Source organism: Trachypithecus francoisi, unplaced genomic scaffold, assembly GCF_009764315.1.
Source record: "Trachypithecus francoisi isolate TF-2019V2 unplaced genomic scaffold, Tfra_2.0 Lachesis_group8, whole genome shotgun sequence".
NCBI classification, from domain to species: Eukaryota; Metazoa; Chordata; class Mammalia; order Primates; family Cercopithecidae; genus Trachypithecus; species Trachypithecus francoisi.
The window spans coordinates 13,998,168-14,024,316 of NW_022681473.1; the positions used below are offsets into that span (position 1 = coordinate 13,998,168).

At 40.2% G+C, this 26,149-nt stretch overlaps 1 protein-coding gene across 2 annotated transcripts in view; it reads left to right on the top strand.

Annotated features, from left to right (window-relative positions):
• The first annotated feature begins 320 nt into the window (after positions 1-320).
• Positions 321-26,149, top strand: part of PATL1 (PAT1 homolog 1, processing body mRNA decay factor) — a 33,384-nt gene continuing 7,555 nt past the window's right edge. Inside the window, exons 1-15 of one of the 2 annotated variants that reach the window (XM_033207106.1) lie at positions 321-622; positions 2,520-2,631; positions 10,295-10,512; positions 10,822-10,902; positions 12,038-12,232; positions 13,164-13,265; positions 13,715-13,804; positions 14,019-14,236; positions 15,602-15,691; positions 16,646-16,826; positions 17,384-17,507; positions 18,310-18,407; positions 19,445-19,504; positions 20,888-21,036; positions 22,576-22,735. In XM_033207106.1, coding sequence (XP_033062997.1) covers positions 608-622; positions 2,520-2,631; positions 10,295-10,512; positions 10,822-10,902; positions 12,038-12,232; positions 13,164-13,265; positions 13,715-13,804; positions 14,019-14,236; positions 15,602-15,691; positions 16,646-16,826; positions 17,384-17,507; positions 18,310-18,407; positions 19,445-19,504; positions 20,888-21,036; positions 22,576-22,735 — 1,893 coding nt within the window. In that variant the 5' untranslated portion in view covers positions 321-607. Of the gene's footprint in view, positions 623-2,276; positions 2,444-2,519; positions 2,632-10,294; positions 10,513-10,821; positions 10,903-12,037; positions 12,233-13,163; positions 13,266-13,714; positions 13,805-14,018; positions 14,237-15,601; positions 15,692-16,645; positions 16,827-17,383; positions 17,508-18,309; positions 18,408-19,444; positions 19,505-20,887; positions 21,037-22,575; positions 22,736-26,149 lie in introns of those variants that run through there. The other variant, XM_033207107.1, reaches the window with a different exon arrangement.

The following is a 26,149-nucleotide window of genomic DNA, read 5'->3' on the forward strand; positions in this document are numbered from 1 at the left end:
AAGAAGTCTGCCCCTTTCGAAGACCAGCAACTTTCCATTCTTTTTTCCCTGCGCAAGGCGCAGATCGTAACGTGGAGACCCCCGAGCAACCCCAAGAGTGAGTCGGACGTTGGAAAAACAGCTAGGGAATCTCCATGTTTCCCAGCCCAGGCTAAGCCCAGGATTCTTCAGAGCCATACCCTGTGACAATCACAAGGGTTTTCTCCGCCCCGCGGGTGACGGAGAACTCGTGACCTACCCCTCAGCTCCAAGCCGAGCGCCTAGCGGGCGCGGAGAAAGAGGGGGCGGAGCTGCAAGCCCAGATCACCAGGCAGCCGAAGACGGGCAGCGCGTGCGCAGTCTCTCGCCACGGGACCTCCTTCCCGCCGCTGAGCCTAGGAAGCAGGACGCCAAATCTGTCCCTGCGCAGCCGCCGCCGCCGGGCGCCGAGCCGGGTGGCCGCCCTGCCTGAGGCGCGCCTGCGCACGTCCCCACGCACGCTCCGGCGTACGGCGGCGGCCAGGGGTCGCGAGCCGGTTGAGGACCCGCGCGCGGAGGAGCCGGGGAGTCAGCGCTGCTTCCCTCCCTCCCCCTCTCCCCTCCCCGCTCCCTGCCCCCCTCCCCAAGAATGTTCCGCTACGAGGTGAGCTGTTGCGACCGGAAGTGACCCCTCCCTCCCTCCCGCGCCCCTCTCCCTCACTCCCCCTCCGCACGCCGGTCCCGTGTTCCTGCGGGGCAGGGGGCGGGCTGGGGGAGTCGCAGGACTTAGCTGGACGCGACTGGCCTGGGGTCGCAGGTCTAATTCTAGGGCTGGGAGCTGGCTTCAGGGATCGAGACAGTCCCATTAGTTGCCGCTGGGGAAAGTTGGCCTCCGTTTTGGGGTGGGGAGGGCCCGTTAAGTGCTGTAACCAGACCACACCCCCGCCCCCACCCCTAGAGGAGCCATCGAGGGTACAGTATTGCATCTACCCGGGTGCTTTTCTTGAGTAGGAGTCACCCGGGAATTCCCAGAGCCGAGTTTCCCGCCCTGGACCCGGAACCACCCCCCACCCACCTCCACTCGAATTACACTGACACACACCCCATTCACACAGGCTACCTTCAGGTCAAGGGGGCCTGGGCTTGTCGTTGGACTAGGGCCCCAGCCCGTTTACTAAAGAGGGCTCCGAGTTGGGAGGGGGGCGTGTCCAGCAGAAGTTCCTTCTGAGCTAGTGCTGGGAGACGTGGGTTTGGTGACGGTCCCGGGAATGTGGCAATAGCAACAAACAGTGCTGACCCTGTCACCAACTCACTGTGTGACCTTGAGCGACTCCTAATCTCTGGACGTAAACTTTCTGGGTTTGTAGCATGAAAGAACTGATATAAATGATCCTTAAGAATTTTTAATTGAAAAAAGCGGTGATTTGGTAAAGTAGATCTTTGTGATTTGGAAGGGAGTACTGCTGGAAGTTGCCTCTGATAAGGAGGCAGCTGCATGCCTATTTCCATAAGTTTGGAAGGGCTCTGGCATGAGAATAATGCCCTTTTACCTAATCTTTCCTTTGTAAACAGGGTAGCTAAGAGGTAGCCAGGCAAGGTGTATCACAAACGTATCTACTGATGGACTATGGAATTCTGATTCCGAATTTTTGAAAATTGAGGACAGATATACTTGATAGGAATGATCCAAGACCAAACCGAAAGGAAAACTTGGGGAGTAAATCAGTTGAGTAAAATTGAAGTGAAGGGGGGAAAATAGAACATACCTAGGATGTGGTGACCTCTAGCCTTTATTCGATAATCTGTAATGTTTGCCTGCTTTGATCATCACAACTCTCTGCCATGGTTGGTATAGTCCCTGCATTACGATGTAAGAGACTGAGCCTTACAGCCTAGCACAGAGCCTTAGACACAATAGGTTCTTTAAAGATATTTGATGAGCTAATTAGAAATTTTCTGGGTTGCCCATGTTCACATTGACTGTAGAAGTGGAGCCAGAACTTGAACTTGTCATATCACAGCTTTTCCAGAGTTCATTTTATTGTGATTGAAGACCTAACTTTAATCACTAGAGTTTAGGCCTATAGGGAGGATAAAAAAGATGGAAAATGAAGACAGAGCTTTGAAAGGGAATAATAGTTGAAAAGATGACATGAATATAATGAGAAAGATGAGAATTTTGCTAGAAAAGATACATAAAGATACAAGAAAATAAAGGGTTCATTATTAGTTGTCATCACTATTCCAACCAGTGATATAAGGGAAGTTGTGGGCTTAATTTCTTGGTTGCATGAGGAACTGCTGTTAGTGGATTCTTGATAAAATAGAGAAATGGAATGCTGTGAGGTGGGGCGAGAATTAAATAAGGAATAGGAAATAGAAAGTGAAAGAAAGTTGATGAAATCTTCCAGTGTCAGGAAATTGGGAAGTAGAAAATGCCATCTTTACAAAAAGTCCTAATGAAGCAATTATGTTCATTGAGAAGGTAAGATGAACATTTTTAGAACCTTTTTAAAATGAGGGTGTGAATTTCATGAATAATGTCTATCTTCTTTTTTTAGTCTTTGGAGGATTGTCCTCTGGATGAAGATGAAGATGCATTTCAGGGACTGGGAGAAGAAGATGAAGAGATTGATCAATTCAATGATGATACATTTGGGTCAGGTGCAGTTGGTAAGTGACATCTTTCTCTTATAATATCATTTTGGCTTCTTGCTCTTTTCAAGTGCTGTCTTTTAGAAGTGCTGTATCTTATTAGGGGTAACCTCATTCACTAACTTGGCAAGATATTCTTCTATTCCTCATCTTAGTCAGAATGTTTCATTCTTCACTGGAAACAGCACCTATCCTGCTCCTCTGAGTGTCTTTTTGCCTCACCTATAAAATCAGGTGTTCTGTAACCCTTTCCCTTTCCAGCTATATGATCTATGGCTACAGGTTGCCTCTATGAAGGATTCAAATGTTTAGAGAAGTGAACATTTAAGGGAGATTTAAACTAATCCTAGATGAGAGGAATTTTTATTTATATGACATATAACTTAAGGAAAACTAGTGAACTAGTAGAAAAGTATGTGGGTGTATGTGTTTTAAAATTTAGTCTATCACTAGTATATTACATAACTTTGGAACGTATAGTATCTTCAACAAAATGTAAAGCTTTTTATACCAAGAATTTTGGGGGTCAAGAAAGGTCTCGTAAGTTAGAAAAGTATGCACAGATGAAATTTTGTCCCTCCCTGGATATAGATACATATTTTTTATTTATTTATTTATTCTTTTTTTTTTTTTTTTTTTTTTTTTTTTTTTTTTGAGGCGGAGTCTCGCTCTGTCTCCCGGACTGGAGTGCAGTGGCCGGATCTCAGCTCACTGCAAGCTCCGCCTCCCGGGTTTACGCCATTCTCCTGCCTCAGCCTCCCGAGTAGCTGGGACTACAGGCGCCCGCCACCTCGCCCAGCTAGTTTTTGTATTTTTAGTAGAGACGGGGTTTCACCGTGTTAGCCAGGATGGTCTCGATCTCCTGACCTCGTGATCCGCCCGTCTCGGCCTCCCAAAGTGCTGGGATTACAGGCTTGAGCCACCGCGCCCGGCCTATTTATTCTTTTTTGAGATGAAGTCTTGCTCTGTCACCCCGGCTGGAGTGCAGTGGTGTGATCTCGGCTCACTGCAACCTCTGCCTCTCGGGTTCAAGCAATTCTCTTGCCTCAGGCTCCCAAGTAGCTGGGATTATAGGCGCCTGCCACCACACCCAGCTAATTTTTGTATTTTCAGTAGAGACGGAGTTTCACCATGTCGGCCAGGCAGGTCTCGAACCCCTGACCTCGTGATCCACCTGCCTCAGCCTCCCAAAGTGCTGGGATTACAGGCCTGACCACCGCACCCGGCCTATAGATACATATTTTAAGAGTTGGAAAAAGTTTAAAACATAAAGAGCCAAACTAAGCTTACAGACCACAGGGTTATAAATACCGAGATGGAAAATTTAGGAAGCAAGCTTGTATGATAACGTTCGAGAACACATGTTACTTAGAACAGGTGTAGAACAAGTGGATTAATAAGTTAAAATTTAAACTTTTAAACTATATACACATACATATACATATACGTACATTTGATTTGAGACAGAGTCTTGCTCAGTCACCTAGACAAGTGCAGTAGCATGATGTTGGCTCACTGCAGCCTCTGCCTCCCCAGTTCAAGCAGTTCTTCTGCCTCAGCCTCCCAAGTAGCTAAGAATACAGGCGCCCGGCTAATTTTTGTATTTTTTAGTAGAGACAGGGTTTCTCCATTTTTAGCCAGGGTGGTCATGAACTCCTGACCTCAAGTGATCCCTCCTCAGCCTCCCAAAGTGCTGGGATTACAGGTGTGAGCCACCGCGCCTGGCCAAAACTATATATTTTTAAGCAAATGAATAGGTAAGAGTCAATGCAGATATGTTTGCTTAGACTTGGTGCTGGAAAGCAGAAATAACAGTGTTTATCTTCAAATGTATAAATATGTATGATTCTTTGGAGTCGCAACACTTCTGTCTGCAACAAATGCTCCAAGTTAAGTCATAAGGAAGAAGAGAAAATTTAGCAATAGTTGGTAATCCCAAGATGTTGAACATCAAAAACAAATAAGAGACCTTAAAGTATTATAATGGTCACTGGTTTTTCAGTGACCTAATACATTTATTAAAGCTTAGACTGAATTGAATACACGGGCAAAAATGAAGGTGTTTTAATATTGTCAGTTGTTTGTAAAATTCAGTAGAGAACTAAAACTTTGTTGTGATTAGAAGCAGCAAGAAAAGTGTTGAAAGTGGAAGCTAAACTCATGATGGAAGGGTATCAAAGACGTTTTGGATTATAGGCATGGGTTGGCAGATGAGATTGTCCAGGAGGATAACTTGATCCAAGATGCTATTTCTCTCCATGGAGATCACAGGCAAAGAGATGTAGAGTAGAATTACAAAAGCGGGAAACTGATGTGAATTGCAAATTATATTTGGAAGATAGTTTAGTGATAATCAGTAGAACACAATAAGCTATTTGTGGTGGCTCAAGCCCACAGCTCTCAGCACTTTGGGAGGTCAAGGCAGGAGGATCACTTGAGACCAGGAGTTCAAGACGATCCTGGGCAACATAGTGAGACTTTCTCTACAAAATTTTTTTTGAAAAATATCCAGGCATGGTGGTATGTGCCACTTAGGAGGCTGAGGCTGGAGGATCCCTTGAGCCCAAGAGTTCAGGGCTACATCAGCTATGGTGGTGCCACTACATTCCAGCCTGGGTAACAGAGCGAGACCTTGTCTCTAAAAAGTTAATTATCAAATAATTTAAAAATAGAATACCATAGAAGCTACCAACATGTACTTGTTTCTAGAACTCTTTTTCTATTAAAATACTGAACTGAATGTTAACCATTTTTTCAACAAGTTCCTCAGTATTAAAATGAATTAGCTAGAATTGATTTATAGACATTAAAATGAGGCAGCATTGACTTCCAGAGTGCTATGGACGGTCTTTTTTTCCTGAGTTTCTATTTTTTCTCATAAGATGGGAATAATATTGCCTTAAAAGGATGTTAGAGTGTCCAGAACTGTGTTTTATATGACGGAGAAGAAGGAAAGTGCACATGTGCTGAAAAAGCCATTAGGTTTACACAGTAAAAGAACAGGTAGTACAAAGTAAAGGCAATGAAATGGCATATGATTAACCCACTTTGTACCTTAGGGCCAAAGGGTGATTAGAAGGACTTTTTGCCCAAGAAAGTTTATAATGGAGAAAAGATTTCCAAAGGTGAGCCCTTTCTGTTGAGAGTGTAATGTACTTGAATTGTAAGATCTTAATTCCTCATAACAGCTTGGTGTAAATACTATAAAAAGAAAATTGTTTTTCAAGTCAACCTGTGACTTCTTTGATACTCGTCTGCAGGTTGATACAAAGCTGGTATAGAGAGGTTAAATCTAGAGGTGAAATGTCAGACCTTGACATTTGTTTTGATTTTATGATTTTTAATTCATATAGTGGGCATCTTGAATAATACTTGCTAGTACAGTGGACATTTTAGGTCATTGCCTACAAATGGTCACCTTTCCTTAAGAAACTAGTCATTGTCTTTTGCATGAAAAAATGTTTGCATCATCTAAGAGCAATAAATAGTGTTGCAGTAATCCCAACTCCTTCTCTAAAAATAAAAGCTTACACTTAGCATGGTGCTTATTATGACTAGGCACCATTCTAAATGTTTTACATATATTGTTAATCCTCACAGCAACTTTGTGAGATAGGTACTGTTATTATCCTCATTTTAACAAATGAGGAAGAGTGACGGGTTAAGTAACCATAAATACAATTACTGTAAAGTACTAGTTATATTAAATAGTTTTTGGGGAGTCTTTGGAAATCTCCTGCCTCCACTTGGAAGGAATCACCCTCCTTCCTACCTCTCTTTTATTGATAGCTACTGTAGTCTTTAGAGATTAAGATTGCCTTGAAATTAAATCACTTCTACTTCCTTTTTATTTTGTTTTCATTCAAAACTATCCCTGAGACAGGCTTCAGGGGTTGTTATGACAAGTATAAGTTTATAGAAGCAGCCAGAAATTCAGTAACACACATCAGGGTATAGGTTAGTTCATTATTACAGATAGTCTCTTTCCCTTCATTTCTCTGTTACTCTTTTGCCTACCTTTTATCATTTTGACCAATAATGGACTCAGGTCAAGCACTGGCATATCTAAGTAACTATATTTTTAGGTCATTGGAAAAAGATACAGGGTGAAGTATTCTTTTGTAGTAAGGGCATAAGATCTCTAAAATACTACTTCAGATAATTTTTTATAAGAATAAGAAAAATCTAAAATGATGATGATAGTATTTTATGGCATAGATTCCTTTGTTTACATGTGTGAAAATTTAACACTCAATTCACCAGAGATCTATTCTCACAGAATATGGCAACTTAACCAATATTTTAAAAATATTATTATTAAGGGGAAGTAGATTATCCATATTTGATAGGATTTGGTAAAGTTAGCAAGCATGAATATGGGAAGTAGTGACAGAAAAGCATGCAAATTAGAACTCTACCGTATTAGAACAAATCCACTAACAAATTAACTTCTTAAATTTGGGAAATAAATGTTTTTACAAATTCCTCAATTCAAGATGATAGATTCCCACTCTTGTGACATTGCTTAGTAAAGTTACAAAAAACAATTTATCCTATCTCAGCTTACTATTCCTTACCAAGGATGACACAAATATGAATGTCACATTTGGTTTTTAATTACATTCTTCTTTAAATATTTTCTTTCAGATGATTAGTCATTTAAATTAATACTGTAATTTTCATTTAAAGTGGATTTTTCCATTTTTTGGAGCACATCGGGATAGACTTTATCGGAGACCATCATCATAAAATAGCTACCTTAAATTCTTTTTTGTAAGATGACAATTTAGGAGAAGAGTGTCACCTGACTAGTCACTCAGGTAAGAGGAAGCTGTTGGGTAGGCAAAAAATACCACATAATTATAAAGAAGACCCAGGTCCCGGAGGCTTAGGTAAGGATATTTTTATAGCTTTTGCCCGCAGCCTTTATCCCAGTGATGGCAAAGTGATCCATAACTTAAGGAATCCCTTACCACAACTAATACACTCAAATCTACCACAGTGCCCCCAAACTAGGCAGTGGGTCCTATGATACCAAAATTATATATTTGAAAGTCCCACTTTCCTCACTCTGCGGATCACTAGTATTACGTGATACCTTGTTGTATGATAAAAAAATACATATAGCAAATTTTAACTGTTAATATAATCTGATTCTAAAAGGAAGTTAGTCTATTTAAAGTCACATAAAATGTTAAGATATGTATGATGTTCATTACAGAATTATTATATTGGAAAATTGTAAATAATCCAAATCTTTACCAGTAGGGGATAAATTACATTATAGTTTAGCAATAAAATATAATCTTATGTAGGTATTAAAAAGAATGAGATAATATCAGTAGTTATGCCTGTGTGCATGCATGAAAAGATGTCCAAGACATATTGCTTAAGTAAAAAGAAACAAGTTAACTTTATAAACTTAACACAACTTAAAACTATTTAAAACTTAACACAGCTGTGGAATTATGAGGAACTTTCACTTAAGTTACATGTGTTTATGGTGTTTGAATTTTTTAAACATGTATTTTCTTTGAAAGCGGAAAAGAGAAAGTCCCGTTTCTGTGTTATGACCTGTTATCCTTGTCTGTTGAATTATGTAAAACATGTAACTAAAAAAGAATACCATATAACATGTACAAAATAATACTTTTTGTGGGTTAGAAAGTAGTGCATATTGAGATGAGGTAAAGGAAGAAATAAAATGAAAGGATTATTTAGGAGTACGAATGAGGAGGAAGAAGTTTCGCGTTTGAATACCTGAAAAGAAAGGCTGGATGCAGTGGCTCGCGCCTGTGATCCCAGCTCTTTGGAAGGCCGTTGCGGGTGGATTGCTTGAGCCCAGGAGCTCAAGACCAGTCTGGGCAACATGGGGAAACCCTGACTCTACAAAAAATACGAAAATTAGCCTAGTGTGGTGGTACAAACCTGTAGTTCCAGTTACTTGGGAGGCTGAGGTTGGGGGATCACCTGAGCCCGGGAGGTCGAGACTACAGTGAGCCACATCACGCCATTGCACTCAAATCTGGGCGACAGTGAGACCCTGTTTCAAAAAATAGAAATAAAAAAGAATACTAAAAGGAGCAAAACTGTGAGTACAGCTTTCATGATGGAAGCAGAATGGAATAAGATTGGAGAGAACTGGAGTGAAATGTGATGAAAGTAAGGTCTAGCTCCACAGCAGCTGATAGAGGGTTCTGAAGATTGTAATCTGTGCTGTAATGGGATTCAAAAACAGAAAAAATGATGCCAACATACCAAATGCAAAAATAACCTTAGTGTCAGTGCTACAGACTTTATAGTAGTGTGCAGTGATAGCAGACATAGTTAAAAAAGGAAATGCCCCTTCCTCTTTCCCAGCCTGTTTTCAGCACAGCAACCAGAGTGATTCTTTTAAAAGTTAAGCCAAATGAAAATTTTCATTGGCATAGTGGCCCAGAATGAGCCCCCTCCTCATGACTTTTTGACCTCATTTTCTTCTACTCTCCCCACCCTGCTCATTCCATTCCAAACACAGTCCTCCTTGCTCTTTCTCAAAACCATCAATCTCTCACCTTAAGGCCTTTCTTTATACTGACTCTCCCTCTGCCTGGAACCGTCTTCTCCCAGATATCCAAATTGCTAACCCTCTTACTCTTTAGAGTCTTTGCTCAAATATCATCTTCTCAATGAGGCCTACCTCTGACCATCTATTTAAATTTTCAATCTGCCTTTCTTCCTTTATATTCCTATAGCAATTTCATCTTCTGGCATAGTATCTAATTATTATGCTTATTGTCTATCATCTCTCTCTTTCCTGCTTGCATGAAAGTGTTACAAAGGCAGAATCTCTGTCTCTTTGTACACCAGTGTATCCCATGCATCTAAAACAGGGCTTGTCACATAATAGATGCTTACCAAATATTTATTGAATGGAACAAATGGATTCAAAAGCATGTAAAGAATGTGGCACTTATAATCTAAAGGAAAGTTGTGTGCTAATGCTATGAGTTTTAACTTCCCTTTAAAGTTTTTGCTTGAAATGTCATAGAATCTCAAAACCAACTAATAGTACTATACATATCAATCACCAGTTTAGGAAACAGTTTCAGAATATAGTTTGGACATTATTGATATTTTAAGCTATTAATTCACATTTTTGAATTTTATTCCTGGTATAATGTTATTTGCTTTAAATAGTAAAAAGCACGCTTTATGTGTCCCTTAGTTTAAACCTTATATCCTGTTTCTAAGTGGAAACTTAACTTTCTGGCTATCTTCTGGAATTATTCATTTGGTTAACAGAATTGTGTAGGCCGGGCGTGGTGGCTCATGTTTGTAATTCCAGCACTTTGGGAGGCTGAGGTGGGTGAGGTGGGTGGATCATTTGAGGTCAGGAGTTCGAGATCAGCCTGGCCAACAGGGTGAAACCCCACCTCTACTAAAAATACAAAAATTAGCCAAGTGTGGTGGCAGGTTCCTATAGTCCCAGCTACTCCAGCTACTTGGGAGGCTGAGGCAGAGAATCGCTTGAACCCGGGAGGTGGAGGTTGCAGTGAGATGAGATCACACCACTGCACTGCAGCCTGGGCGACAGAGTAAGACTCTGTCTTAAAAAAATAATAATAATAACAGAATAATTGTGTAAAATTTTTTTGTACCACTATGAACTATTTCTTACATCAACTGTGTCATCTTATAGATGATGATTGGCAGGAAGCACATGAGCGCCTGGCTGAATTGGAAGAAAAGCTACCAGTGGCAGTTAATGAACAAACAGGCAATGGAGAGAGAGATGAAATGGACTTGTTGGGTGACCATGAGGAGAATCTGGCAGAAAGGCTCAGTAAGATGGTGATTGAAAATGAACTAGAAGATCCAGCTATCATGAGGGCAGTGCAGACCAGGCCAGTTTTACAAGTAAGTAAGTTACTCTGATTTGAGAACTATAGCAGACTAAAAATTAAAGTGAAGTATTGAACTTTGCCATTTTATTTTATCTATTCTAATGAGAGATTTACATATGCCAGAGAAAATTGATAATATATTTCCTGATGATAGCAGTTCTAGAGATAAAGTTGGGGAATAATGTATATTCTGGAGCCCCATAATTTCTTATTCTAAAGCAGCTTGAGGCTCTTTTGGAACCTTGCTCCCCAACAGCAGATAAGTCACCCAGAGAGTATACAACATTTCAGACTTTGTGTGTATGTTTTCCTTTTTTGTTAGCCCCAACCAGGAAGCCTGAATTCCAGTATCTGGGATGGATCTGAAGTTCTGAGGCGAATCCGAGGACCACTGCTTGCTCAGGTATTAAATACTTTCTCTTTATATAAAATTTCCAATATCCAAAAATTTTAAATGGGTTCCTGTTGTCATCCTTTCCTTACTGAAGGGGTTTATAGGTCTTTCATTTGCTAGAATTATGTCAACTACTGCATCCAGCACTTAGCTATGCCTTTCTTTAGCCTCCAGGGTAAAGGTTGCAAGGGAGCCATTGGAATTTACATTTGTTAGTGTATGATTATGATTTGAATCACTTAAAAAGTCATTTCTGAGCCAGGCATGGTGGCTCACGCATGTAATCCCATCACTTTGAGAGGCTGATGCGGGTGGATCACTTGAGGTGAGGAGTTCGAGACCAGCCTGGCCAACATGGTGAAACCCCATCTCTACTAAAAATACAAAAATTAACCTGGTGTGGTGGTGGGTGCCTGTAATCCCAGCTACTCAGGAGGCTGAGGCAGGATAATCACTTGAACCTGGGAAGTGGAAGTTGTAGTAAGGCAAGATCGCGCCACTGCACTCCAGCCGGGGCAACAGAGTGAGACTCCGTCTCAAAAAAAAAAAAAATCATTTCTATGCAAAACTATAGGGACAGAAAAGTCATCAGTGTTTACTAGTGGTTGGGCATGGCAGGAGGGGTTAACTGCAAAGGAACAATACAGTGGAATTTGTGGGGAGTGATACAGCTATTCTTGCTCGCTCTCTTTTTTTTTTTTTTTTTGAGATCAGGTCTTGCTGTGTCAACCAGGCTGGAGTACACTAGTACAGTCATAGCTCTCTGTAACCTTGAACTCCTGGGCTCAAGTGATCCTCCCACCTCGGCCTCTTGAGCAGCTGAGACTACAGGCACATGCCACCATGCCTGGCTAAGTTTTTTTATTTTTGTACAAACGAAGTCTCACTGTGTTACCCGGCTAGTCTCAAACTCCTGGCTTCAAGTGATCCTCCCACCTCAGCCTCCCAAAGCGCTGGGATTTCAGGCATGAGCCACTTACTTACCAAACTCAGAGAACCATATACCAAAAAGTAAATTTTACCATATGTGAATTAAAAATAAAGTTTAAAAATTTCTTAAGGTGTTTTTTTTGGCATCTGTAGAGATTACTAAAACATATCAAGTTAGTTAATTTCTATTTTATTTTACCACTTCCTCAATTAGGAAATGCCTACAGTGTCTGTATTAGAATATGCCTTGCCTCAGAGGCCCCCCCAGGGTCCAGAAGATGATCGGGACCTTTCTGAACGTGCATTACCAAGGCGGTCAACTTCACCTATCATTGGCAGTCCTCCTGTTAGAGCTGTCCCCATAGGCACCCCACCTAAACAGATGGCTGTACCCAGCTTCACCCAACAGGTACCTCTCATTAACAAGCACACAGCCCAGGATATTGGGAATCTGGGCAAAATTATTTGGAAAATTGGTGATGTTGGGTGGAGGGTGGAAATTTTGGGTAGGCATTAGATTAGAAAGAAAAGTAGCTAGTTAGAGGATAAATTAGTACAAATAAGAGACACATTCCCTGATACCCTTTGCTGCTGCTATTGCTGCTGCCTTTTAATTGGGGGAGAAAAAAGGGTAGTTAGCCACATTTAGCACATGTATCCTTTTTAAAGTGTTTTGCTGGCTGCCCAAAACATTGTCAGAGAGATAACTGAAAGCTGGGGGGAGTGGGAACACACAGCATTGTCCACATCCCTTTTTACCTTTAAGATATCCCTGCTTTCCCTAGAGCCTGTGCAGTCCTGTTCCATAGACTTTCCTCCACCTGAAACCAGCAGCTGAAAAGGAAGGCCAATTTGGAAGGTATGGGGGGAGGGTGGTGTTGGTATGGCCTAGTTAGGCTCAACATCCTATGAAATGGTGGAGTCACAATGTATCACAAAAGTGCTGAGCATGGCGGCCATATCACAGGGGCTTCAGAATAGGACTTAGTTAATCCTCCAGCTTTCTTATCATTCCTTCTCCCTCAGTGCTACCAAAATATATCCTCTTGGAGAGAATTTGCAAGTCAGAATATCTGCTGGTATCTCCCTCAGACAGCATGGAAGGGTGGGGATAACTGGAGAATTAGCTAAATCTTCCTCAGTTAATGCTGACACTGTACTTGATTTGTGAGAGAAAGTGGCCCAAGGTTCTGTATTTGAACCTGTAGCCATAGCAATTTGCTTAGAAGTAGGGCTTTGCATTGAGTTCTGTGTCTCTACCAGTACTTGAGGGGAGGGAGTGTAGGTGGAAGAAAAACTGATTTCATTGAGTGTAGTTGTATATATGTTTGTCCTGATAGATTCTGTGTCCGAAGCCTGTCCATGTTCGGCCCCCAATGCCACCTCGTTATCCTGGTCCCTATGGTGAGAGGATGTCTCCAAACCAGCTCTGCAGTGTCCCGGTATGTCACTTTAAGCCTAACAAAAATGTGCAGTATGTATTTTCTGATTGCTATTTGTGTGATCACTGCCAGTATTTAGGTTTGCTGACATCTCCTAAATTATACCTATTTTTTATAATCTCCTTACTTAAATTTCTGGATCTAATTGTCCCCAGGTCAGAGGACAGTTGTTTCTTACATCAACTCTTTTCTCATCTTTAAAAATCTAAACTGCTTGTGATCATCTAGTTCCTACCGTTTCAGTCCCACATTCTGCTGCTTGCTTTTTCATGTCACATGGTCATGGTGTTTTTGTAATTCCTAGCGTTACTCTTTTTTTATATTCCAGAGCCTGACTCTGTAATTTGAGAGTTATTATACCCATTTATACTGCATTTCTGCTGAGTTTCCTTATTATTATATTGATGTACCCCCTGTTTTATAGCATATTCTTTTTTTTTTTATCTTAGAACTCTTCCCTCCTGGGTCACCCTTTTCCTCCTAGTGTTCCTCCTGTTCTCAGCCCCCTCCAGAGAGCACAGCTTCTTGGAGGAGCACAGGTAAGCCTGTGATTAACCCTACTCATAAAGAACTCTCCTACTTTCCTGATGTTCATTAGATGATAGCCCCTTTTTTGCTGTTAATCACTACTCTTATTTTTGCCTTTACTTTTTCAAACAAAGTTATTGATGGAAACAGTATTCACCTTTCTGTAGACAAAAGCAAAGGGACTTACTTGCTAATTGTCTAAATCTAAGATCTTCCTCTTTGTAGCTACAGCCTGGACGGATGTCTCCCAGCCAGTTTGCACGGGTGCCTGGATTTGTTGGTAGTCCACTTGCTGCCATGAATCCCAAGTTGCTACAAGGGCGAGTTGGGCAGATGCTTCCCCCAGCACCAGGCTTCCGTGCCTTCTTTAGTGCTCCACCCTCTGCTACACCACCTCCACAGCAGCACCCTCCTGGCCCAGGACCCCACCTGCAAAACCTAAGGTATACAAAATCAGTGCCACTATTTATCAATTATCAGCCAAGTCTCTTGATTGTGGATGTGTAGTTTTATAAGTCGCTTGATATTTGCTAACTAATACATTTTAAGATGTTATTGGATCCTCAGGTTGACAAACATGGAAATGTTTGACAATCTCCAGGCTTTCTTGTGAATCACATTTTTCTCACATTACCAGAAGGTATGGAATAGAGCGACAGATGCTGAAAAGTCAGCTAATCTTCACACTAGCTAAGTTGTTTGCTTTTATCCTCTGGTTTTATAACAAAAGGGGTTCAAGTTCCTGTTTTGGTGAAGTTGTGTTTTATTACATATCGTATTGTGGCAGTCAGGATTTTCAAGAGACACCCGAGAACCAGTAGAGGAAAGAGCAAGAATGTTCATGTGAGCGAGTTTTATTTTAAGAAGTCGGCTCATGTGATTGTACAGACTGACAAGTTCGAAATCCGTAAGACAGACCAGCAGGCAAGAAACAGTTTTTAAAAGCTCAAGTTGCAGTCTTGAGTTTGAAATAAGTATAGCAGGTCAGCAGTCAAGACACTCAAGCAGGATTTCTGTGTTCCACTCTTGAGGCAGAATTCCTTCTTCTGGGAAACTTTAGTTTGTTATAAATGTTAATCACATCTTTACAAAATACCCTCACAGCAGCATCTAAGCAGTGTTTGACCAAATAACTGGGTACTAAGGCCTAGTCATATTAACTATCACACATATATCTTTAATGATATTCACACAGTTGAAACTGAGTACGATAAACCTACTTGGAGACTTCTGTTAAAAAGTTAAAAGCAAAAAGAAAAAGAATTATACTGCTTTACTCCTAATCATTCAGATTTCATGATCACCCTTTTAGAACTTGGTCTTTGTGGAAGATATGTAAAAATATGACTATCTTTTGCTTCTAAAAGGTCTCCTTAGAATAGACTTTTTTATTTTTTTATTTTTTTGAGACAGAGTCTCACTCTGTCTCCCAGGCTGGAGTGCAGTGACCCACATGATCTCGGCTTACTGCAAACTGTGCCTCCTAGGCTCAAGCGATTCTACTGCCTCAGCCTTCCAAGTAGCTGGGGGGACTGCAGGTGCCTGCTACCACACTCAGCTAATTTTTGTATTTTTAATAAAGACAGGGTTTCACCATGTTGGCCAGGCTGGTCTCGAGCTCCTGACCTCAAGTGTTCCACCCGCCTTGGCCTCCCAGAGTGCTGGGATTACACACTGCATCCAGTCCAAATAGACTTTTGTAGTGCCTTAAGTTAACCTGTATGAAGTTATCCTGTACTGACAACATTCTTTAAAATTTCAAATCATCAGGATGACCAAACTGAGAACCTCTGTTCCGTTTTTCTTAGATCTCAGGCCCCAATGTTTAGACCAGACACGACTCACCTTCATCCACAGCACCGTCGACTCTTGTATCAGAGACAGCAACAGAATAGAAAGTAAGTACTCATCCAACTCCTTTATGCTTCTTAATTCAGCTTTTAATTTTGACAGTGTAACAACATGCTATTTAGTTGTTTTTTTTTTTTTTGTAAGTTTACTTCATTTCCATAAGCCTGGATGTATTATCAACATGTAAATATGAAAAGCATAATATTGAGTAAAGAAGCAAGGAGTGGAATTACATGTACCATTTATGTAAAACTAAAAGGCACACAGAATAATACTGTGTAATATTTAAACACAGACACACAAGTAATAAACATACAAAAACATTTCAGGGAGGATACATACCAAGGCATGATAGTGGTTCCTCTACGAAGGAAGAGAAGCTGGAAACTGGGTCTAGAGGGGTACAACAGGGCCTCTGTTAGTGTAACACTGTTATTTTAATATTACTTTAAAATATTTGAAGCAAATTCAACCAAATACATTTTTTTCTATTAGGTCTAGGTGATGGGTAAATGGATATTTATTATAATATTTGCTGGGCTTTTTCTCTGCATTTGAAATATTTCGTGATTTTTAATGAGTTTAAAATATTTATGTAGACTTCAGAGCTAAATCGCCTGCGTCAAAATCCCTTAGTCCACCACTAGATGTATGGCTTTGGACAAGTTACTTGAACTCTCTTGGCGTCGGTTTGTTGTCTTAAGTGGGGAAGAGAAAACTACGTACCTCACAGAGTTATTCTAGAGCTTATACAAAAGTCCATAGGTGAATATGCTTAGCATATGGAAAGGTACTCAGGTCTTAGTTTTATTTCTTGATTATGTATTACATAGCTCTTTCCTCTTAAATTCTATTAAGACTTAGTTCTTTTTCACTCCCCTTTTAAGAAAAGCAAGGGGAATCTTTAAAAAAAAAAAAAAAAACTGGCCTGGTTTATTCCTCTGTGTTAAAAAGCGTAATTAATTTGCCCACTTGGAGTGAATGTGGTGTATGTTTTTCAGTCAGCATCGGAATCTCAATGGTGCAGGAGATAGAGGAAGTCACCGGAGCAGTCATCAAGATCATCTCCGAAAGGATCCATATGCCAATCTCATGTTGCAGCGGGAAAAGGATTGGGTCTCCAAAATCCAGATGATGCAACTGCAAAGCACTGATCCCTACCTGGATGATTTTTATTACCAGGTAAATACTCTGTGCTAGTTTTGAGGATAATAGTTTGGTCCCCTCCACTGGTAAGGGTATTCATTTAAATATTGGTACAATTAAATATTTGTAAAAAAAAATTTTTTTTTTTTTGAGATGGAGTCTCGCTCTGTCGCCCAGGCTGGAGTGCAGTGGCCGGATCTCAGCTCATTGCAAGCTCCGCCTCCCGGGTTTATGCCATTCGCCTGCCTCAGCCTCCCGAGTAGCTGGGACTATAGGCGCCCACCACCTTGCCCAGCTAGTTTTTTGTATTTTTTAGTAGAGATGGGGTTTCACCGTGTTAGCCAGGATGGTCTCGATCTCCTAACCTCATGATCCGCCCGTCTCGGCCTCCCAAAGTGCTGGGATTACAGGCTTGAGCCACCGCGTCTGGCCTGTAAAATTTTCTTTTGAGATACTTAGCCTCTTGCACTATTCACTATCAGTACATTTCTAGAACTGAACTTGTGTTACTGTCACTGGCATAAATTATTTGATGGTAAACAACAGTCGTGTTCTGTGCTTGTGTTACAACTGAAATCATCTTTTCATGGTAGAATTACTTTGAAAAACTGGAGAAACTGTCAGCTGCTGAAGAAATACAAGGTGATGGCCCTAAGAAGGAGCGCACCAAGCTTATCACCCCTCAGGTGGCCAAACTGGAGCACGCCTATAAGCCAGGTAAGGTCCTCATAAGAAAAATACCCATAATAAAAGAAATTTGAGAAGCTGCTGATTAAATATAGACAAGTATATATGTGGAAGGATATGTAAAGACATTTCAAAGTGATTTTAAAGTACTATTGTCCTTAATAAATGCAAAACTCAGCCTTTATTCAAGCCTGGACTGAACACTTTGACATGTGCCTTTTCAGGTCCTTTTCTACTTGAGATTTCATGATTTTTAAAATGTATTCTAATTTTCAGTACCCCTAAAATAAAGGGGGAAATACTTTAGATTTTTATCGTGATAATTATTGTAACAAAAAAAGAGAGAAAGGATAGATTTTGGTAAGGGATTGCTTTAAATAATACATTGACTTTTTTTTTTTTTTTTTTTGAGAAAGAGCCTTACTCTGTTGCCCAGGCTGGAGTGCATTGGTGCCATCTCAACTCGCTGCAACCTCCACCTCCTGGGCTCAAGCGACTCTCATGTCTCAGCCTCCTGAGTAGCTGGGATTACAGGCGTGTGCCACGACATCCAACTAATTTTTGTACTTTTAGTAGAGATGGGGTTTCGCCATGTTGGCCAGGCTGGTCTCGGACTCCTGGCCTCAAGTGACCCATCCACCTCGGCCTCCCAAAGTGCTGGGATAATAGGTGTGAGTTACCACACCCGGCCTAAAGAACACATTGACTTTTGCAGTAAATTATTAGACTGTGAGTAAGGCACAGAGGAAAGTAAAAATCTTATTTGAACACTGCCTGCCTGCATTGCTGACTTTTTATTTTGTTGGATTTGTGTGTGTGTGTGTCTTTGCAGTGCAATTTGAGGGCTCTTTGGGAAAGCTTACCGTTTCTAGTGTGAATAATCCCCGAAAAATGATTGATGCTGTTGTGACATCTCGGAGTGAGGATGATGTAAGTGTCAGCACCATTGTCTGTTTAAGAACATCTGATTTGTGACCACTTCTTTTGGGGTCACCATGGAATGAGATCAGGCATGGTAGAGTTGTTTGTAGTCTAACCTGGGACGCCCTACCTTGTCATGCATTCTCGTTTTCCACAGATGTGCTGAAGTATTAACACCTTCATTTCTTTTTTTTTTTTTTTTGAGACGGAGTCTTGCTCTTTCGTCCGGGCTGGAGTGCAGTGGCCGGATCTCAGCTCACTGCAAGCTCCGCCTCCCGGGTTTTACGCCATTCTCCTGCCTCAGCCTCCGGAGTAGCTGGGACTACAGGCGCCCGCCACCTCGCCCGGCTAGTTTTTTGTATTTTTAGTAGAGACGGGGTTTCACCGTGTTAGCCAGGATGGTCTCGATCTCCTGACCTCGTGATCCGCCCGTCTCGGCCTCCCAAAGTGCTGGGATTACAGGCTTGAGCCACCGCGCCCGGCCAACACCTTCATTTCTAAGGCAGCCAGGCAGGGACTAGGATGGCAGGAGTCTTTGGACTGGGTAGCTCTGGCTGCAAACAGCGTGTATTTACTCCAGTTTGATGTTTTAAAAAATTATCATTTTCTATGTGTTTTAAGATTTTCAGAAAGAGGATCGGAAAAAATAATTACAGGGTATGAGGCTTAGTACCTGGGTGATGAAAGAATTTGTACAACCCCCATGACACAAGTTTATCTATGTAACAAACACATGTACCCTATAACCTGCACATGTACTCTTGAACGTAAAATTAAAGTTTAAAAATAAAAAACAAGATTTTCATATTTCATACGATTTCCTTATCCTCTACTAAGATTACCCTTTGCCTATTATGAATGCAATTTAATAGTTTGTGGGTTAAGTCAACTTTGACCTTTGTTCATAGTAAGGTTGTTTTAGATTAACTTTCAGAGACTCAATTATCTTCTCAAAGTATTGTCACAAATGAACCTACAGATGCACACTTGGTAAATTATTTTGACAGAGGTAAAGAATTTGCATTGAATAGTCTTCTCTTTTTTAGGAGACAAAAGAAAAACAAGTTCGAGACAAGAGGAGAAAAACCCTTGTCATAATTGAGAAAGTAAGTTTAGAATTTGTTGCTGTAGTTTGTTTCAAATATGGAACTGTCACATGTATGTATACACTAGAACTGAAACAGTGAGCAATCCATCAGTGTTGTTTGGTTTGAATTCATGAATATATTCTTGGTAAGTGACTGCTGTGTACCAGATAACTCTGGAGAGGATTATGGTATGTTTCACCTGTTGGCATCGTAGATAGAACACTGCAGTTAAAGTTGGAAGTGTACTGGGTTTTTGTCCAAGCTTCTTCAGTTCATAGCTGAGTGTCTTTGGGCAAGTCACCTCTCTAAGCCTGATAAAATGGGAATAAAAATTACATTGTCCTACCTATGGATTAATTTAGTTCACAGATATTTACTGGGCACTATTCTGAGTGCTGAGGAAACTAATGGATATTAATAGTTGATTTGTAAAATGTAAACACCACATTGTAAGGCCATACACCATAGTGGTTAAAAGCATGGACTCTAGAACCAAGCTGCAAATCATGTCTTTTCCATTTCTGAGTCTGTAACTTAAGGCACGTTATTTAACCTTTCTATGCTCAGTTTCTTTATCTGTAAAAATGGAGATGATAGTAGGAGTTTTCTCTTTGGATTGCCCTTTTTTTTTTTTTGAGACAGAGTCTTACTCTGTCGCCAAGGCTGGAGTGCAGTGGTGTGATTTCGGCTCACTGCAACCTCCACCTCCCGGGTTCAAGCGATTCTCCTGCCTTAGCCTCTTAAGTAGTTGGGATTTCAGGTGCAGGCTACCTCACCTGACTAATTTTTTTGTATTTTTAGTAGAGATGGGGTTTTACCATGTTGGCCAGTCTGGTCATGGAAAGTATAATTATTTTACTATCTTTTTTTTTTTTTTTTGAGATGGAGTTTCACTCTTGTTGCCCAGGCTGAAGTGCAATGGCGAGATCTTGGCTCACCACAACCTCCGCCTACTGGGTTCAAGTAATTGTCCTGCCTCAGCCACCCGCATAGCTGGGATTATAGGCATTTGCCACTACGCCTGGCTAATTTTGTATTATTAGTAGAGATGGGGTTTCTCCATGTTGTTCAGGCTGGTCTTGAACTCCCTATCTCAGGTGATCCACCCGTCTCGGCCTCCCAAAGTGCTGGGATTACAGGCATGAGCCACTGTGCCTGGACTATTTTAATATCTTTGCCTGGTAGAATAGAGGTCAGAGAGAGACAAAGAATGGTGGTTTGAGGAACTTTTTAAGTTATTTCATATGGTTTTCTACATTTAAAAAAAAATCTCAGTCTTTCTATAAAAAGTTTGTATTATTTTGTCTTTATCTAGTAGTCAGTCCTAAACAGTGAAATTGTTTAACTAATACTCTGGTTCTGACCCAGCATGCTGTGGCCTGCTTTTGTCTCCCTTCTTAGACCTACAGCTTACTCCTTGATGTGGAGGACTATGAAAGACGTTATCTCCTAAGTCTAGAAGAAGAGCGACCTGCCCTAATGGATGAGAGAAAGCACAAAATTTGTAGCATGTATGACAACTTGAGGGGCAAATTGCCCGGACAAGAGAGGTAAGCATTATGCACTTTGAGGAAAACATTATAACTAACTGGACTCCTTCCTCTGTCATAACTGGACTTCATACATTTCTGCCTTTTAGGTACACTTCCCTACCATCTCTGTAAGCTCAGAATCTATCCTTTTAGCCTAACTCAAATGCCACTTTATTTAAAATATGAATTATCTTTTCCAGTGAGGAAAGAAAAAAAACCTCTTTATCCTGAATTTATTCATTCAACAAATACATAGTCAGTATCTGCCAGGGACAGTGCTAGGCACTAGAGATATAGTGGATAACATTATTGGGTTTTTGTTTTTGTGCTTACAGATTGCACCTGATTTATGATTACTAGCATGTTTAACCTTGTAATCTTTATTATTACTAAGATCAGATGTACAAACATTTATACTTCGTGGGATTTCCGCAAAATATTTATATCCTGTCGAAACCATTCAGTCTTCCAATGGGGAATCCCTCTCCTACCCCATTATCTGCAAAAGAATCTTGCTCATGTTAAATGTTCTATAAATCCTAAATACTTATTTGATGTATTCAAGAGAACTACAACTTCTAATGACTCCCTTTTCTTTTACCCATTCAAGAGAATCGCTGATCCTTCTAAGCCAGGACATACACAAAACCAAACATAAGAATAAGTACTTTCTTTTCAACACATCTTGTCTGGAGTTAGGCTGACAGGGAACTGGTTGAATAAATAGTTTATCCATAGATTGGAATGTTATCTAGCCATTAAGATGTATGTAGTTGAAATATATTTATTGACATGGAAATAAGTTGTTGAGTGAAAAAAGTCAAGGTACAAAACCATCTGCATTCTATGAGCCCATTGTTTTATGAAATAAAAAAATATGTAATACAAAGCAAAATGTTGTTTAAAATGGTAACACTAATTAACTCCGAGTTGATGAATGTTTTTATTTTCTTTTTGGTTTTTTTTTAAAGCTATTGCTCTGTTAACCTATGTTATTTGTACGGTTACTTAAAAGTTAAGAGAGGGAGGCCAAGCACTTTGGGACCCTGAGGGGGTGGATCACTTGAGGTCAGGAGTTCAGAGACCAGCCTGGCCAACATGGTGAAACCCTGTCTCTAGAAAAATACAAAAATCAGCTGGTCGTGGTGGCGGGCATCTATAGTCCCAGCTGCTTGGGAGGCTGAGGCAGGAGAATCACTTGAATCCAAGAGGTGGAGGCTGCAGTGAGCCAAGATAGCGCCACTGCATTCCAGCATGGGTAACAAAGCGAGACATTGTCTCAAAAAAAAAAAAAAAGTTAAGGAAATTAGTGCATACAGTTGGCCAAGTTTTTTTTTAACCGTATAATTTGTGAAATGATGATTTTCTACATTTGTAAAACCTGAAAATTTTACTTTTTATTTGGTTGAGATTTGGAGAAGTAATTCCTACTAATTTATTTTATTGTAGAATGAAAATGAATGCAGTATATTCATTCAGTAACATCTAAGAGGGAAAAAAATGAGGGTTTCTTAAATGTTCTTGCTGACCTAGGTTGGCATTTTTCTTCTGTTGCAGGCCTAGTGATGACCACTTTGTACAGATCATGTGTATCCGAAAAGGGAAGAGAATGGTTGCCCGTATTCTTCCTTTCCTCTCCACAGAGCAAGCAGCTGACATTCTCATGACAACAGCCAGGAACCTCCCTTTCCTTATCAAGAAGGATGCACAAGATGAGGTGACTATGCAAGATGGGACATCTTGCCTTTGAGTCTTTATAACTGATAAGATTTCTAGAATGCAAACTTATTTTCCTCTCCTCTTCCCTTTTGTATTTTTGTCTAATCTTTGGCCGTGTGATTTGATTATTTAAAACAAAACCTTTAGTATTTCAGGCCTATATTTTTAATCCCATATTTGATCAAACAGACTATGTTTCTAAACATGAGAAAAACAACAATTCCCTATTACTTGACATAGTTGTGAAGATGTGGTCTGTATCAGAATTACTTGTGTAGATAAGTCAGTTCCACCCCAAACTGCTGAATCAGAATTTACAGAAGGATTAGGGTTTTTGTATCTTAGTCTCCAGCTGAATCTGATGTTCACTGAAGTTTGAAAACTTTTAGTCTTGGTTACTTTGCTAGATATAAAGTATCATTATTGGTCTGTTATCAGTAGCGTAACATTAGCCTGTAGACTTGGTTAAATGGTATCCCACAGCAGTTGAGCTAGTCCCCTTTTGGTTTCTTTTTTTTTTGAGACAGAGTTTTGCTCTGTCACACAGGCAGGAGTGCAATGGTGTCATCTTGGCTCACTGCAACCTCCGTGTCCCAGGCTCAGGTGATTCTCCCACCTCCTGAGTAGCTGGGACTACAGGCATGCGCCACCATGCTCGGCTAATTTTTTTACCTTTTGTAGAGACGGGGTTTTGCCATGTTTCCCAGACTGGTCTCAAACTCCTGGACTCATGCAATCCTCTTGCCTTGGCCTCCCAAAGTGCTGGGATTACAGGCTTGAGCCACTGCGTCCAACCCGAGCCAGCCCTTTAAATAATTTTTATCATGATCTAAACTGGGCTGAAATTTTAACATGGTTATCACATGTGCAAGTTAATTCTTGGTTAGAGTTTTTCTCTCCTTATCCTTGTCATAGCACACCTGAAAGATGAGCAAAATTTAGAATAGTCTTAAGAAGTTCAAAATAAGAAATTGATAAAAGTAGGACAAAGGATGAATATTAGTGCAAGATTCAGAGTAGTAAAATATATGAGTGAACCTGTTATAGACTACAAGTTGAGTAATAACCATCTAAGTAATGAGTCCCCAGAAAACACAGAACACCAGAATACCTTACAAATGGTATGCTACAAAAGGGAAATTATTGCTTCGTAGATCCTTGAAATGTTAGCATCTGCAGAAGAAATGAAAGAGAAGTTTAGGTCTCATTGAAAGAAGTGAAGTGGGTTGGGACAAGTATATATTTAAAAGATTTGGCTGGGCACAGTGGCTTACAGCTATAATCCCAACACTTTGGGAGGCTGAGGCAAGTGGATCACTTGAGGCCAAGAGTTCAAGACCAGCCTGGGGCAACATGGTGAAAACCTGTCTCTACTAAAACTAGAGAAAAAAAGAAAAAAAACTGAGCCAGACACAGTAGTGTATGCCTGTGGTCCCAGTTACTCAAAAAAAAAAAAATTCCACAAATGAAAAATGAGTTGGGGAAAAGTTCCAGTATTTGAGGTTTATCCTAGAAAATAGAAGACCAGACTGAAAAAGTAACAGCTACCTTAGAGCATGTAAATTGTACGCAGTGTAATGGGCACTTGTAATCCCACTAGAGCTCTTCTGTGGAAACAAGTTTGGGGGATATTTGCTGAATACTTCTATGTGCCACGCACTATTTTACTTCCGAGAAATACAGCACCTAGTTCTAGGTGCTAAAAGATAACAGTACAAAAATGCCTGCTTTTGTAGAGCTTGCTAGGGAGGAAAGTTTGGCTAAATACCAAGGCTGATTTTTACCTGTATGTTTTAAGGAGTAATAAACCATATCTCTAAATACCATTTTCTTGAAGTAATAGCTGGTTCTAGGTCTGAATCATGAAATGTACAAGATATCCTGGAATATGTAGTGCCAGAAAGCAAGGAAGTTAATAGATTACTAGGGTCCTGTCTAAAGAATGTACAGACCAATTTCAAGGGACTCACATTGGCCAAAAGTGGAATAATTTTCATCAGAAAGAACAATTACAGCAGTAGATTGAAATATATCAAATATATTTAATGAGTGAATAATGTTTAAACATATATTGATCTCCTTTGGAGACTACTAGACCATCAACTCACTATTCAGAAAATTGGTAAATAAAGGAAAAGAAAAGCATTTATCTTACCTTTCCATTACAACCAAATGTCATGGTAATCAGACAGTTGATAATACAAAGTTCTTCTTTGTAGAAGAATTTTCGCTAATAAATACAAAAGAAATGATAAAATTAGAAAATAACTGTTTTCATAAACCTCAATGGAAAAGCAGTTAATCTAGACAGCGCTCATTACTGGCTGCTAAAAGCATTAGGTAAAAAGTGGATGGGGAACTTTACAGTGGTTGGAGCAGCCTGGCAACACGTGAACCCATTGATGAACTCTTAACACCTCTAAGAGTGGACAACCAAGCACTGTGCTTTTTTTAAAAAAAAAAAAAAAAAGGAAACAGAGTCTTCCCGTGTTTCCAGGCTTGTCTCAAGCTCCTAGGCTCAAGCAGTCTTCCCATCTCTGCTTCCTAAAATGAAGGGATTACGGGCATGAGCCACCATACCTAGCTCTTCTTGACATAATGCAATGGAAAACACACAGTTCTATCCATGACATTTTCTCACATGTCCCTCCCACACCCTACTGAACCTGAATCAAATAAACCTGTTATTCTAACTATCCGTTTAGGAGGGAAACAAAGGATAGCAGAACCTGCTAAGTGATACTGCCAACATGCAGTTTGCCAAATTCAAGCTACAGAACAAATGACCCAGTTTCTTTAACAGTTAAATAACAAGAGAAAAGGGCCAGTGGCAGAGGACCTGTTAGAGAGATTTTAAAAACCTTACCAGGCAAATGCAATGTGTGGATCTTGTTTGAACCATAATTAGCACAATAATGGTTCTAATACAAAGTTCAGCTGCTAAAAGACATTTTTAAAGGCATTTGGGGGAATTTGAATTTGGAACAGATACTAGATGATATTTTAAAATTATTTCTTGAGAAATGTTCTGTGAAAAAAAATTATTGTTAGGTATGATATTGTGAGAGATTTTGTTAGAAATACAAACTGGTGTATTTTGGGATGAAATTATATGATACAGGAGGAATATGGATTTAATAAGATTGGCAAAATGTTGATAATTTGGTTGACATTGAAATTGGGTGATGAGTACATGAATGTCATTATGCTGCTGTTTATATTTTCGTGTATGTTTTAAAATGACCATAATAAAAGCTTTTTTTATTTATAGTAGTAGACCACAAAAAATATTTTACTCCCCATTTGCGGGTGCCATTTAAAGTAAAACCAACCATCACTTTATACCGTGGGCATTAATTGTCTGGAAGCACTCTTGATTTCCTTTGTTGTGTTATAACCTAGTTATTTATAT